Consider the following 16,924-nt stretch of genomic DNA (forward strand, 5'->3'; position numbering starts at 1 on the left):
TGAGGTATCAGCAATCTCCCTGTTTAGTCATCCCATTGTTACCAACATCTGGAGCCTTTAATGGTCACCAAAACTTTAACTTTACACTAGTGCTTTTAGGCATCTTTATGGATCATTTTCCTGTGAGTGATAATTCCAGTTCAAGTTTTGGTTGGTGAGTTTTTGGGTGGATTAGAAGAGATTTGTTCTATGGCAGATTATCAGTTTAAGACCACAGTGTTGCCCTCTCTTGCGGCCATGGCCACACAGAAACTACGACAAGTGACAGAGGTTTCATAGCACATACCTAAAGTGTAAAACTCTCTATGGCATCTTTGTTCCATTGATTGAGATCTGTAGACAAAGCCATAGTAGTTATTGGGGCCCAAAGTGTTCTGAAGAGAGCTGATGACAGAGTCTTTTCCCATAGGAAAACGCTGTATGTTGTCACCCACGACAGAAAGTACCTGATAATTCAGTTGATGTTCAAGAACGCCTGAAGCCCTGTGGCCTGGGTTCCACTACAATGGAAGAGCACCAGAAATATATTTAAGGCCAGTAGACTGAAGTACACTGGACAACTGATGGATGGGGTCCTTGTCAGGAATGCCAGACTGGTGCCAGGGATGACGTGAGCTGGACCCCTGCTATAGGACAACTGTACATTCTCTGCTCACAGTTGCCTTGCATGATCTGATTCTGTGATTAAGCACCTCAAGTTAGAAAACCTTCTACAGAAGGGTAGAAAGAAGATAAAGCCAGGGAGTTTTAGCCAACAAAATATTAGGGTACCACCAAAACACGAAGAGCAGGAGGGAGAAAACAATAGAACTGAAGGCAATGGATACAGAGGAAAGTCAATTTCATGAAGGTGAAGACATTTTAGTTGGAGATACTGAAGGTGTCCCCGAATTGCATTGTTTAAGAGGCCCCTCTTAAGGAGCTGCAGCAAGGCTTGCCTCTGGGCCCCTTCAGGAACTTAGCAGATCTGAGACTCTCTAAACCTTCTAACTGTTCTTTATGCCTCTATCAGCATTGATCAGAGACTTGCTGGTCTTTAGAGAGCTTGTATATAAAGATAGGAAACTGTAGCATAATAGAGTTGGGGGTCTGGGTTGTGAAACGAAGTAAACTCAATGACACAAAAGGAAAGACGAAATAAAGAAAGTTAGGGAGAGTAGAGAAATACAGATGGGAGGAAGAAAGAAAGAGTGTGATTGGATGAAGAGGAAAAAATGGAAAAGGAAGAAAGGAAAGACGGATGGAAGAGGAAGGAGAAAGGAAGACAAACTGAAAGGAAATGGAAGATGGAACTGAAGAAAGATGTATATATCTTTAAAATATCAAGTTGCATACACAGATTATATACATTGCCTCTAAATTATATGACCATTTAAGCCAGATACGTTATTGGACTAGAAAATGCTTCCTAATTGTACCCATCTGATATCAAGTTTTCCTGGGGGCTCAAACCCGCGAGCCCCTAAGGAGGATCAGACCTGTGGCACAGCATAAACTATCGAAATACTCCATGAATGCCACTTCGGAATTGCTTATATATCCCTAGGCCTCATTAGTGTGTTTATTTAAAAAAATCACTACAAAAATATTTGTATCTATTGTTTTGGGAAAGATCACCTTTAGTACGAAGTGGTCGATTATTTGGATTATTTCATGAGTGCCCACTCGAAACTTCCTGAATATTTGTATGGTCTATGAAAATTGTACGGAAACATGCATCATTTAGCTCCATTTTTCTCAAAATGTCCGTGGGGTGAGGAGAACCCCCTCTGAACTCTCCTAGAGAGAGTTTTGCGCACTCTGTGCCATTCAGGATAGGCTTCAAAGTGGGTGGGATTTTATTATTCTGGCCTCTTTATTGGTGGCCAGGGCTCCAATTGCTGGCCCAGCTGCATCCAACACTCCCTAGTACATCTCCCAGTGTCCATAAGATCCTGGGTGAGACAGTGCTGACCTGCCTAGTTGAGTGTGTGGAGATGACATATTAGATGGAGCAACTCGCTGTAAAGAGAAATGCCTCTGCGCCAATGGACCCACTGCTCCTGAGTGGTGATGCGGTCACAGTGCATCTGAAGCAAAGATACAATAAAAGGTACAAATGCACAAAGTTTGTGATGATTAGAAGGTTTGAGTCTAACCATGCTCAGTACCTGTAGTGCGGGTTAAAGAATATAGAAGGCCATTGTTGATGTGTGAAATGTAGCTCTTGATGAAACAGGAAGATATAAGGTTTGGTGTCAGGTGGAGGAGGGGACAGCACATTAAGTATTGATAGGTCTTTTTCTTGTCGAGCAGCTTTAGAACCCTTGTCCATGGAGCAGCAACTGCATTTGGCTGATTCACAGTTCGTGACTGGCAGGGTCAATCAAAGGGGTCAAGGACCTTAGCAATCCAAACAAGGCAGCAAGTCAGACTCACAAAGCATACATCAAATGACCACAACAGTTTCCAGAATTCCCGTGAGGGTTAGAATTCCAAGGCAAATGGAACCTATCACCAGGTCAAAATTCAGAATTTGTGATGGTGGCCTAGAACAATTTCCACTTTGCGTGAAACGTAGTCAGCAGGGTCATCAGAAAAACATTCTGTCTGGACTGTAATCGGTGTCCCAGAAAACAAAGATTCTCTGGCCATAATGGCCACCGTAGAAGCAGAACTGGTGGCATTGGGCAGAGAGAGGAGTGGGCTCTTGATTGGTCTCCTGCCTACTACTGACCCAGGAGTTATTTACACTTTTAGCAAAATAATCTCTTTCAAGAAATTATATCTACATAACTGCATATACATAATTACATTGAAGATCGATCTCCATACGTATGTACAGAGGTTCCAGGTTAATGGCCAATGTCAAACACCACTCTGGCATCCTGGCCCTAGATTGACAGTGTCTGCGCCCACGATGTGGCCCTAGAAGTATATCTGCACTCCCTGGAGCCATATATTACCAGTGGAAGGGGCCATTTAGGCAACTTCAGGTGAGAGTGGAATTTCAGGTTGAGGACGCTGTAGACGTGTTTAAGGTGCGAGTTGTTTTAAAGTAAATGAAGCTGTGCACTAATCAGATTTTGAAACAGCCATATACCAAAATCCGAAATCAGATCTAGACAAGTGAATACTTCTAAACCCTCGATCAGTGAGAGCCCTTGATCAGTTTAGGAAAGAGGCCTCCTCCACAAGCACAGACTTTGGTGTACTTTTCTCATATCAGCACATAACTGGTGCTGGGTTTGAGGACCCCCAGTAGGTTTATCATATGTGCTGTGGATGGAACACTTGATTTTTGTGCTTTTTTGGTTTCGGAATGTCTTCCTTCTGTATGATATTGATGGGGAACAAGCTCTTTTAGCAAGTAGAATGCGCTGTGAACCTTTCTTCAGAACCCACTCCAGGCATAGGGCCGATAAACAGATTTGGTAAATAAGAATTGCATTGATTACTGATGGAAAAATTGATAAAGGCTTCCTTTCTCAACTTGATACTCCAAGACTTGATATTGACTTAAAATCTCAATTTTTATATTGAGCCCAGCTAATGGACTGCACTTCACCACGATGCACCTAAGCCACCATTAGACATTTAGGGGCATTAGTGCTTTGATCTGAGTATTGTTTTAAGTTTTTCTGTCAATTGCAATAATATTTTCCACACACAACACGATCATTTTTATTCTTAATGAACCATTTCAAGCTGGAAAATGTGTGCAGGCTTTGCTTCAAGCTTCCCTTTTGCACAGTTTTCTGTATACAATGGCAGAAGTATACCATTTTTTTGCTCTGCATGTTTACCTTTTGTATAACTTTTTTCTGTATAGCGGTACTGCACAGGAGAAGAACGGTAATTGCTTGCCGTGAAGTGTATTTTTCGCAAAACATAATTATAATTAGTGTTACATAAGGATAGATGCATCACAAGTTGTCACAAAATTCATGATTGTCACACGAATGTAGAAAGACCAAAAGGTCATGAGCTTTGTAAAATTGCAAACGTTTGTAAATACCTTTTTGGAGGTTTAAAAACAATGCTCTCAACTTTCACGCCTACGCCTTCAGTTTCTGTTGATCTGGACATCTGTGCTTAAGCAAGCTCTTGAAAATAGTTAGCACTCGCTTCTGCCCTTTAAATACATATACGTATCTGCTTTCCTGAGATGAGGTTCTAAGCTGCATTAAGGTTTTCATATTGGTAATATGTCCCCTCTGTTTCATGGTATGATTCTCATATTGAACATTTGCTAGGCTAGAGGCTGTGAAAAAAGAGTGTTCTTTGGACGACAGAGGCCAGGATGAGTGTGCCATGTAGGCTGCATCTTAAAGCATTCACAAAGTGGTAGAAATGCAAGTAATTACTGATTGTGTTGTAAGATGATATTATGCTCTCAATAACTTTTACTTGTTAGGACGTGTGCTATGGAGTCATTTCCGTGTTTCCTACATCTCCTTCCCTGTGCATTCGGCCAGGCTACAAACTCTTAGCCAGGTTTGATGTATTCTGACTCTCTCTGTGGATGTTCCCCTCATCTTCTCTCAGTCTGTGTGGAGCAGACATTGTAGGCCACACTGTATATGAGTCTTTGCGACACTCTGTGCTACGTGCATCATCTGCCTGGTGGTGCAGCAAAGCCTCTGTCCTAGGACGATCTTCCCTCAGCTTACAATGAGAGGGCCTAGGGTGTCGACCACCTTTACTGCTCCTGGAGCAAGATTTGAGGCTCTCTGTGCTACCCTAAACTCATAGGTGACCCTCTTTTGTAGAGTTTCATCCTTGTCCGTCTTTGCTATCACCTAGATTATAGAAGGCGTAGCTATGCTACACAGTGCTGAAATGTTGCCTGACCAAATAGCTGCCCCCAGATTTTGTTTTCTATTGGCATTCCATTCAACCTGCACTCTAAACTCATTATTTACTATCCATCCTCTAATCGCCATTACCTTTACATTTATTAATTACCATGGGTCATCCATTCATATATGTCTCATTCAACAATCAACCTCACTTCACAATTTACCACATATTGTCCCTAATTAATTTCTTTTTTCACCTTCAAATTATCATTTCATCCACTATGCACTCAACTTTCTTCTTCCATGAAGCATGTAGACATTTTTTTCATTTACTCTCGAGCTTCCATTCACCCTCCATTCTTGAGTAACCATTCATACATTATTTTTCAGTTTGCATCCGTTCATTACCTTCCTGTTAAAGGTACACCTGCCCTTTTGAGAAGAAGTGAATAGTGTGCATGAACTGATGTCTATGGGAGGGTAGATCTTTGGAGGGTCGGAACCTAGGAGGCTAGCATCTGGAGTTTATAAGGGACACCAATAATTGTTTGTGTGTGGCGGAAGTGGGAGGTGTGTGACAAGAGGTGAGTGGTAATGGGTAATTTTGAAATGTATGAAGGATGGAGAACTAGGGTTTCCAGAGAATGGAGCAATTACACAAAGCAAATCAACTGTGTTAAGCGACCTTGCAGCAGTGCAGTGACATGTCCTCTGTGCTCTCCAGCTGTGTCCGCAGGTTGGTAACGCCATTGGAGACCTGGAGGAGGTTCTGAAGACCATACCAGGTAAGAAATACTCACAAAAAGTATCCCCACTGGTGTAGTATGTGATCAGGAAGCCTTTTCCTCACCACCTCCCCAACTGCTGTGGACCCTGAAATAATTATTGCCAGCTAGTAGACATGGCGGTAAGTCACTAGCTTCTGGAGGGAGAGGATGGGAGATGCAGTCTAGGCACACAAACAATTGCCTCAGAAGGATTCCTCATGAGGTCACCCTGGGCAGGACCTCCAGGAACTTTTACAGACACAGAATGCATAGCAGGTACTTCTGATGGGCTGGTGGCACCTGCCTAGTAGTTACCGAATGCATTATATAGGGGGCATTGTTTGGTTTACTTTTAAGAGGAGCCTCATAGCTGCACTAACTTCCCAGGTGGTACAGAATATCCTACTCAAAACACGGCTCTTGTCTTGCTTTTTCAATTTTGTCATGTCAGTTGCACCTTGAAGCCAACATGACAGTACCCAGGGCCACTGAAAATATGTGATTCTGTGGCTGCTGGTTGTTCCGCATAATTAATTTTTTTTAGAACATAACCCACCTCATGTTGTATAATTTACAGATTTCAACAAAGATTGTTTCTAGCTAAAGTGATTCCAAACACGGTACCACCCAGTGGGAGACCCCTTGCAAAAGCTTACTTGTCACCTTTTATTTTCTGATTTCTGTAGTCATTTGTTAAATATGTACTAAGGAGGTAAGTGTTTGCCCAGGCAGTATTAATGTGTGTTAAAATTATGAAATAGTGAAATAGTACTGCCACGGAATATTCTACTTCATCCCCAACATTGCCTTTTATTGCCTCATAATTTAGTCAACTCTGCCACATAAAGTGCTCCTCTATTGCTGCAGTTTCAGTGTCCCTGCCTTTCAGCTGCCGTGAGGGGCAGCATCATTGCGTAGTCCTTTGATGCACCTAGCAACTCAGAGATCCTTTGATTGGCAGTCGGTCAGGCCTTTGTCCAGTAGCCATATTCCTCTTGAAGCCCTGGGTAGGTTCATAGAGGAGGCTGCCTGTTCTCACAGCTGTATCATGGCGCACCATACTGTGTTCTTTGCACAGAATCCCTGCCAAGACTTCTTCAATTGTCCAACGTTAATTGCTTAAGGTTTGATCCAGTGATGCAGTGCGATGAGTGGTTTCAGTTTCACTATATCTGTGATAATATGGAGCTTACTAAATGTCAAGGCGAGGACAAATGAATGTCTTCGAAAAGTAATACACAGTTAAAATGCCTTAGAAAGATAGAAAATGTACTACCAATGTCAGGATGCACGTCACATAAATACTTATTTTAAGTGAAACACAACATTGAAGTATGTGGGACAAATTGATGCCATGATTTAACGTAAAACAGTTTGACATAGTATATTTATTTCAACAGGCCAAACATGGCTGCTACCACCAGGGGCCTGATTACAATTTGAGGCGTTATTTATCACCTCTCCATAAATAACAATACCATGGAGTACATTATTTATCAGATGCGATAAATAACACCTATTACAAGTTTATGGAGAATAACATGCAGATTTTGGTGTTTAAAGCCCGAAAATCAAAATGCTATGGTAAATACTGTATGTTTTCCCCTGTTAAAGTTCGTCAGACTTGATCTGCCGATATTTAATGAACATTGAGTTATTTAACACATCTGATAAATATCAGATGCGTTTAATACCTTTCAACTTGTAATTCCGACCCATGCGTAAACAGGGGTTAATGCAAGGATCAGAATATTCTGAGCAAAATCATATGCAGGCCCCTAGTGTTTCTTTGTAAGTATAAGGGTGTTTTGGGTTCCAATACTGTGTTTAGAAACACCCAGAGTCAACAGAGGGATACAATGGGCCCTGTGTATACTGAACATGTCTAGTACAATGGTCTCTATTAGTCTGCTAAGGGTTCAACAACAACTCATCAGGCTTGGCTACTGCTAGAGAGGGTTGTGGGCCAAAAGACCAGTGAAGTCTTCCAAGCTGTGAGTTAACAACATTTGTGAGGGCTCTGAGACTTAGGAGACGTTTTAGTCAAAATGTATCCAGTTTCTATCAGTACTCTGCTGCCTTTCTTGGGTACCATACTCCATCTTCAACTGTCAGCTAAATATAAAGGATCAACAACTGAAAAAGTGAAGAGAGATCATAAAACAAACTAAAAAAAAGAATTGCACTTTAAAATAAAATGTGTTTTTTTCAATAATAAACGCTCATATTTGGGTCCAGTTTTTCTTAAATGGGGAATAAGCTCAGATGTTTGCTACAAATACTGGTGGGTGTCCAACCAGATGTGGTTTCCAGGTTCCAAGCCTGATATCTGAAATAATTCCATGTATGCAATGCCTATATTTGAAACCATGCAAGAAATGTGGAAAAGGGTGAGGCACACAGGGTAAACACAACACTAGTACGCTATAGCTGGAGTCAGCACACACAGGCACACCTGTCAAGTTTTCTGATTGGTAACGTGATATTTCCAGAGTTTCAGTGTGCATTTGAGTGACATTCTCCTGTCAAATGTGTGACACTTCGAGCGACACACTACTATGAGTACGCCAGTAGATTGGCTTGTTACTGTTAGTAAAATAGTGTTTGAACCTTGCAGAGAGGAATTTAGAGCCAATCCCTCTATTGCCTTTGAAAGTGAATAAAATCATTTTGAAAATACTTTCTTATGAATTGGCAGCCAATGAAGGGGTTTTAGGGATGCTGAAGCAGAGATTCCCTTGGGTAGCTTAAGGACTGTCCTTGTGGCAGCATTTTGTATGGTCTGAAGTCTGTGAAGTACTTGTTTTGAGGAGGTCACAAACAGGCTATTGCAATCTACCCTGGAGGTGATTAGGGCATTTGCTACCAATTTTCTGGTTACTAGCGGTAAGAGATCAAAGAATTTTAGATTTAATTAAGTTAAAGAAAATGCCTGCAGTAGTCACGGCATGAGAGAGAAACAACAGCTGAGAATCAAATTTGACTCCCAGATTTCTGATGACATCTACAGTCGGGGGAGGAGAAGGGATATCATCTGGCCAACAGCTTTAAGGGACACATTTGTTGGCTTTGCCAAATAGCAACAATGTGCCAATAATTTCTTAGAATGAGCAGTTTTGGTATTATTAGGTTTAATGCCTAATTTGAGCCGTTGTCAACACCGGCGCCTATGACAGTCTGCCACATGGTGGCACTTTCAGTCTAATTTAGGGATGAGCACAGTCACAGTTATTGATTCAGTATATACATTGAAAATGACTAATACCTGCTGAGCAAGCCAATCTTATAGCTTTGGAGACCTCTAGTAGTCTGAATAGTCACTCTTGGAGGAGTGTAATGAGTAGGAGTTGAGTTGGTACTGTCATTGGCTGCACTGGCAGGGGCAATGGGTGGTACCAGCTGCAGTGGCTTCCTGATGATGGCCCTGGCACTTAATTGCTTTTACAAATTAAGCACTGATTAGGGGCACCATCAGATTAGTCAAGATACCTCAAAGATATCAAATAGACAAAATGTTTCCTGACTAGTGCGCTGGTCAGTACAAGTGTGACCGGTCAGAGCTGTAGGACTATCTTAGTGCTTGAAAGACGTGTAGAGAGGCACATGGGCAGACAAAAGTTCCATCTTCCAGAATCACCTGGAGGGAGTTGCCTTCGAAATTTCCAACTCCGCTAGTAGCCAAAAAGCTAAAAATATCCGTCAGGCTCTGCCACGGCTGGGCCTGGAGCAGCTATATGTTTAAGTGTAAGTAGTTATCACTAAAGTAAACAGTCACCTCTCCTTGGCCTGTGCCAGGCTCCTACCCAAGCTGGCTGTTGACCACTGACCAGTGTTCTGAGCTGAAGTGCCTTTTCATTCATATGAGGTGCTAGCATCATTATGCATAACATAGTACTTTAGGGTGGTAATGCAGACACCAGCACTGTAATGCATTGTGTTAATCCACAGTGTGTGGTACTTGGCAGGGCTGCACAGGTGAAAGCAAGAAAACTAAATGATTTTAACTCTGGTGAGGCTGGTGCACCTCTTCTCAGGTGCACTCTACAAGGTATGTAGACTCTCTTTAATCAAGCACCTCCAACAAGGATGCCACCCCTAGACGGGTTAGGGTGGTTTAATTAGTCCTTGTGAAAGCATGGCAAGGTCTGCATGGAAACATCTGGAACCTGACACTGACAAAGCAAATTTTCGAGGTGCAAATGGAACAAAGAACGGGGTCCGAAAGCTGCACAAAGAACTCCCGGCATTCATCTCCACAGGGAGTCGACCTTACCTCATGGGGTCTTCTACACTGACGTATAAGGTCTGCCTTTCTAAGTACATTGAGCTGGGCTCAGAATGATTGAGTCATTCATGTTCCAGCTTCCAATACCACCCCAAATGCACACCTGCTGCACAAGGCCAGATGTCCTTCCTCGATCATGACTTGGCAATACACCGAACCACGCTCCCTGTTCAATTTTCCCTGACCCTCAAGCCATGTTGCCACCTACATCATTCATTCTTTCATTCACTCATGCATTCTTTCTCCCAATATTGTTCCCTTCTGCAGAGAACAATGAAGCCAGGAAGACCAAGGTAGCTCACAGGTCGACCATTCAACCCTAGGGTGAAATGTACTGTTCTTCAGTATATACCGTATGTTGGAGACCTTACTTTATGACCTTTGCACCCTCCCATATATGCCCTGCTGGCCCAAGGTTTCATGGCCTGGCATGATATGACACTGCTGATTACTCCGCCCATCTTTAGGTGTTGGCATCATGTGGAGTATTCAGATGGGCGGTAAATGACTACTTAGTAGAGGCAATTCAGTTTGTGGTGTGTACTGTGCCGCAAGTCAACAGGAACTGAACGGTTAATGTGAGACAGCATCAGAGTGCAGTGACCCTGAGATCTCAGCACAGTGGATTAAATGGACAGGTAAAAGATAGTAGGATACGAACATGCAGGGTGTGGAGACCTAAACGGGCCTGACAGATTATTAATAATGTTTCTGATTCTTTTCACAGTCTGTGCCCAGACGGACCCATTTGCTGAAATTGATTATTCATTGACCAGTGTCCCACAGATTATGGATGTGCACATGGACTTGGATTTTAAGGTAAACAAACTAGGATCTGAACATAGTATTGGGTACCAGTGGAGGGCAGGGATTACGCAGGACGGAAAGTAGAGGGTTAGTATTTTTCAAGACAAGATTTGGAGGGCAGGCACTGGTGTGATCTAGAAGTGGAGGGCAGCAGAAATTGTTTTGCATTGGAGTGCAGAGATTATCAGCAATTGATGTCAGAAACTCGTCAGCATCGAAAATGTTAGGGCAGGGAAAGTCAGCACTAGTTTGGAGGACAGAGATTGGCCAACACGTGAAATAAGCATTACAGTAATATGATGAAGACCAAAGACTGCTAAATCTGGCTTAAGGATCCTACTGATCTGGACTATGCACCTTTGGCCACCAGTACAAATGTTTGAGAGGTGATTTGATTTGGCTCTTTGGCTTGAGTTTGAAGGTCTACAGACTGAGGATTCAAAGGTTGGTGATGGAAGGTCTAAGATGTTTTACGGAGCATCAGTAGACAGGTTGAATATCAGACTTTTTAAATTCAAGGTCAAAGAGGGTTTGGAGTTAGACTGTGGGGCACTGGATTGAGGGTAGGATTTTTTTTTTTGCATGTAAAGGTATCGGTTAGGTGGCTGATTAAGCCATTAGGAATTTTAAATGAGGATCAAGCAGTAATCTATCTAAATATTTGTAAATGGCAACTTGTTACTCCATTGGGTGTCCTGAGACTTGTGGCAGCTTATTCAGAGGGCCATCCTGATGGAGAATCAGCAAATTAGGCACTACTCTAGAACATGGCAGAAACAACATTTTAAGGCTTTCCAAAACTGCAGGTGGTTTATAGAGAAGTCTGACAGAAAGAGGGGGTTTGCTCCATGTTTGACTTCCTTTTCGGAAGAACTCCCACCTAGACAAGCCTTTTTGTCCTTGGGAACACCAAGAAAATTCACATATGCTGAGCAAAGTTGGTGAGTCAGGATGTAGGGGGGAAAGCATATGCTAAAAATACAAAGGACCAGTATTTCAAAAGGCTCTATCACAGATGTAGAGAGCTTTACAAACAATACATTTTGCAGCACTGAACCAAGTAAGGCTGGGGAGAAAATTAGAAACATCAACATATCTAGAAAGACTGAGGAGAAGGCAAACAGCGGAAGTTTGAACCATTGAAGGCGGGAGAGACATCAACACATCTAGAAAGGCTAAGAAGAAGGCAAACAGCAACATTTTGAACCATTAAAGGTGGGAGAGACATCACTGCATCTAGAAAGGTTGAGGAGAAGGCGAACAGCAGCATTGAACCGTTATAGGCTGTTCCTATATTTTTTGGAGGTGAGGGAATTTATTGTAGGTTTGCTTATTTTTAGGTGTTGAGTGTGGTAGGCCGTTGGCATCAGGGTGTTTGATCAAAGAATGAGAGTCTGATTGAAGTCATGGTGTTCGGTTGGTGGTTGGACGATAGTTGTGTTGTTGAAAATTAATCCAGGTGTTTGAAGAGAGCATCAGATTACTGAAATCAAAACATCAAAGTTACCTAGAAGGATGTAAGGTGGTCAAGCACAAGGTGGCTGGCAACAGGATGCAAAATCTTAAGATGGGGAAAGAGAGTCAGAGATATGGAGCAGAGTAAGAGGATTTCATTGTCAGTGGCTTAGAGTGAGATCCAGGAAATTGGTTTGAAGTTCAATGTATTGGAAAGGGCTGGAGGTGGAGGTCAGTAGACTAAAAGAAGGTCACCCATACGAATAGAGAGGATCTTCAGACTGAAGTGCAGACCTGTATATTGGACTGAGGGGTGAGTAGGTTGGAATGGGGGTCTGGCAGGGTAGAGAAGGATCAGAAGATTTGAGTGGAATTAGAAGAATATAGTCTGGTGTAGCCGATAGGAATGGATGTCAGCAACCTGGTCGGGGTACTAGTAGGTTGATGTAAAGGTGAGGAGGTTAGAGAGGGTGGAGGAGGATCACCAGGTTGGGATGGGAGTCTTCCGGTTGGTGTTAACTCATCAGGTTAATGTGGACTCAGCAGGTCGAAGTGAGAGAAGTGCGGAAAGCATGCACACCTAGGAACTTTGTTATTCCCTCATATTCTGCTTTGTTCTATATTTTCCCCACTATACCCATTCCCTGTATTTAACCCCCTCCATTCCTTGTTCCTCTTCTTCTTTCTCAATCAATGATTCTCTGCACGTCTCATTCACCCCTTTCAATGTTTCTCAACTAGGGTGAATTTTACAATGTGGGGCACCACAGTGAACCCCCGTTTGTTCCAGCACCCTTCTCCATCCCTGACCAGAACAACCAGATGTTGTACATTGGAGTCTCTGAGTTCTTCGCCAACTCGGCTGGATATGTCTATTTCATGTCAGGAATTCTCCAGATCAACCTCACGGATGCTATGGTAAGCTGTGGGCAGTGGGGTGAATAGTGGGGAGGGGAAGAGCAGAAGATGCTCCTTGCCAGGGAGACGTGGTGCAAGAAGATGGCACTGCCACATCACAGCACAGGCAGATCCATGGGATGTGTCCCACTACAGAACGCTCCACCTGTGGCTGGAATGGGATGGTAGAAGGCACTGCACTCCCCACCCCCCACGTTTTATTTTGTAATACTCCTAAAAGTTATCTAGCTATAAAGGAGTAGAAATGTACATTCTGCAATTTTCTTGAGTATCTGAACTAGGGTCCAGCAATGTGCCATGGACCCTAATGCAAGGAAGGAAAATACTCCCTGACTGCCCTTTGCCTATTAAAACAAAGCAACAAGCAGGGATAAGTAGGCTTCTTGGCCCTGGTGCCATTGCACTTGCTGCACCATTCATAGCTAAGCCCATTATCTGATCCGAAAACACTTCAAGAATAAAAATATACATATCAGAAATAGGAGCAACCACATGCAAGCGTTCGCCAACCTGAGGGCGAATGGAATTTTTTTTATTTGATGGATCATGTGGGAAAGGACTGGTGCCTCTACGACTGGTTTTAGTGGATGGTGAGATAGCTTGTATGTGTTCATAGCTGCTGATCCAAAGATCCCCACAGAATGAACAGGCTGCTGAAGGTTAAACTGTTGTTTGGTGTCCAGGCCTCCCATTGTCTTTCTTTGGACAGCACCCCCATAGATGCCAAGACCCACATTCTTTCTATGGCACATCTTAGAAGAAGGGCTGTCTGGCTCTTTGCACTCTTTGATGTCATATTCAGTCGCTCGTCAGTTTATGAGATGTGAAATTACCTGGCACCTCCTTTCACATTCTAAAAACATCTGAAATGTGGAAAAAAATCAATCAAGATGTACTTTCAGAATCATCTCGAGTAGGCATTAAAAGGGCAGAAAAAAATGACGCAAAGAAATCTCATAGATTTCTTTGCGCCATTTTCACGGCCCCCCTAATGGGGGATGCCCCTTTTGCATACATTATGTCAGGCGCAGGCATAATGTAGCACAAAAGGTTACAAAGTAGCGCCATGCATGCATGGCACCACTTTCTAAATTTGGCGCAGTGATTTTGGCCTCATTGGGCCACATTATGGTTTAAAAAATGACGCTAAGGTGGTGCCAGGAGGCGCTAGGGGTTCTCAAATCAGCCCCTTAGTGCTTTTGCTGCACTACTATCCAGACTCACTTTGCCTTAAAGAATTCCTTCAGAAAAGAACTGGATAGCAGTACACAGAAAAAAATATAAATGTCCCTTGGAAAAATATCTTGGAAAAACATGCAAAGTTCCGGTTTCGTCCTAATATTTATTAGGTTGTTGTCAAGAAAGGCACTTGCAACACCAAGTTGATTTGAAAAGTAGTTTAATCCCGTATAAAGGAGCCCACGTTGCGCAGTCCAACTCTTGCGACTTCCAACACCAACTGGAATGCAAAACATCCAGGAAAGAATATGTACAGAAACAAACAGAAGTACAGTAAAAACTCACACTACATTATCTTATCTTTCTTTTACAAAACAGATGAGACATTGTCACCAATGCAGTGTTAAACAAACACCATGAAATTAAAGAGTGATATATGTAAGTAAGTCTTTGAACCTAGAAGGCATGGAGATATTATGCGAGACTCTAACATTTTCCATAGAGGAATCATATTCCAACTGTTTATAAGTGGAACTCTGACTATAACCAATGTCACCACTTTAGTAATTTCTACTCTCACTGGTGCTGCATACATTAAAGGAAGAACTTGAAGAGGGTAAAGAATTTCCAACATTTAAATTTTCAATTGGTCACCGGTTGGATGAGACTGTTTCAGACACATTAGATCTATTAATATTATCACATTCTGGAAACCAAGAATTAGCCTTGAAAAATTGCTCTTTCAAAACTCTTTTACTCTTGAAGATGTTTCCTGCTTGTTCAGCAGATAACTTGACTAAACATTTTTTTGCTCCACCATCCTTTTCCAAAAAGCAAAATGGAACCCTTCCCTACGTTGATTATTAATATTGGTTCAGTGTAAATGGATTCCCCCTTTTTATGTTGTTTTGCTTTTTAATTAACACCCAATCACCAACTTGAATACTTTGGTCTTTCACAGAGTGTTTATTATCAAAATAAGACTCATGAATAGCCTGATAATGCACAACTCTATTTGCAACTTTTTTTATAATCTTTGCAAAAGCAAATATCATCCTTTGACTTAAAACTCTTGGACTAATCTGGACATGCCTTTGATCTGGAATCTTTTTTCCTCAGAAGTCGAAAAGGCAAAATGCCTGTGGTGTTGTGTGGAATGACTAGATATGTCCACAACATTTTTTTTTTAGAAATGCTTCTACTAGTGCTCCTCTAGCTAGAGCAGATTGGATACCCTATTTCAGAAATGCATTTGTTCTCTCAAATAATCCATTGGAAGTTGGAGAATACAATGCCACACTTAAATGTCTGATATGAAAGGATTTAATTCATTCCTTCATCTGTAAAGATGTAAAATGTGTACCACTGTCAGGCACCAGTCCTTTAGGGGGACCTTCAATTTCAAACATTTTCTGTAAAGTTGTAGGTGCAGCTGTATATACCCATTTTGAGAAAAAGTCAGGAGTATTAAGTATCTCTTATCACTAGTCAGTGTTTCAAATGGACCTGCAAAACCTAACGCAATCTTACATCAAACATCCTCTGACAAAGGCACATTGTTTGCCGGGGTCTGAGCAGTCTTCCAATGTTTAACAGATATTAAACGTGTGTCAAAGTTAGCTATCCAATTAAAGACTTGAGCATCCATGAATGGCTACCAAAAGTATTGCTTTGAGTTTTTGCAAGTGCCACCCACCCCAAGATGTCCTTCAAGTGCTGTTTGATTAGAATTTCATGAATTTAACAAGGTGGAATACATACATCATTCCTCAACAAAACTCATTTTAATATATAGAAAGCTCACTTCCTACCTTTGCAAAAGTTTTGAAAGATGAGGTTAGCAAGTCTTCCTTGGGCCAACCTTTTTTGACATATTCCATAGCTGTCACCAATACCTCATCTTCTTCTGCAGTGCTCTTTTAGAGATATTAACCCACTGGAATTTAAAACATCTTCAGCCACTGCCACCCCACACTCCACATCATCGACATCTTCCTCTACCGGAACAGTAGTTAAAGCCATTCTCGAAAGGCAATCATCCCTAACATTCTTGCCTCGAGGGATGTATTTGATTGCAAAATTAAATTCTTGCAGGCAAGACAGTAACCTGACTAGCTAGGGTGACGCCTTAGCTGAACCATTCCCATTCAGCATCTGAATGAGTGGTCTGTGGTCTGTAAAGATTTCAAATTGTGAGCCCCATACAAATGTTTTGAATACCCCCATTCTATTGTGCTGTAATGTGATTCCATTTGTTTTAATCAGCGAGAGGTGAAACCAGTGGTTTGTTCTCTGTTATTGACTAATTGTGAAAGAACAGCACCTAAGCCCCTTTGGCTTGCATATACAGTGTGCAAACATTTATTACCAGGTGAGAAAGGGGAAAGTGCTGGTGCTAAAGCAATCAATCCTTTGACTTTTTCAAGTGCTTCATTGTTGGAACTATCCCATTCAAATGTCACACCCTTCCTTAACAGATTGCATAAAAGCTGCACTATGAGAGCATATCCCTGAATAAATCTGCAGTACTATTCACTCATTCCCATAAAAGGTTTAAGGGCATCTTTATCTCTGGAATGTGCAACACCCTTTAGTGCTTGAATAAGTGACAACTTGTGTTTGATACCCAATGGTGTGATGCAGTAACCCAAGTAATCTAATTCTTTTGCTAAGAACTGGCATTTCTCAAACGTTCTCTAATATGTTTTTGTGTTCTTGAAGCCTGCCTGCAA

General features: G+C 42.0%; 1 protein-coding gene across 3 annotated transcripts in view; it reads left to right on the top strand.

The window, feature by feature from the left end:
- LOC138303858 (bactericidal permeability-increasing protein-like) overlaps positions 1-16,924 on the top strand; it is a 94,853-nt gene that overhangs the window by 37,268 nt on the left and 40,661 nt on the right. For all 3 annotated transcript variants that reach the window (XM_069243341.1, XM_069243340.1, XM_069243342.1), the window contains exons 7-9: positions 5,506-5,566; positions 10,561-10,652; positions 12,837-13,013. In XM_069243341.1, coding sequence (XP_069099442.1) covers positions 5,506-5,566; positions 10,561-10,652; positions 12,837-13,013 — 330 coding nt within the window. The remainder of the gene's footprint in view (positions 1-5,505; positions 5,567-10,560; positions 10,653-12,836; positions 13,014-16,924) is intronic.

Source organism: Pleurodeles waltl, chromosome 7 (assembly GCF_031143425.1).
Source record: "Pleurodeles waltl isolate 20211129_DDA chromosome 7, aPleWal1.hap1.20221129, whole genome shotgun sequence".
NCBI classification, from domain to species: Eukaryota; Metazoa; Chordata; class Amphibia; order Caudata; family Salamandridae; genus Pleurodeles; species Pleurodeles waltl.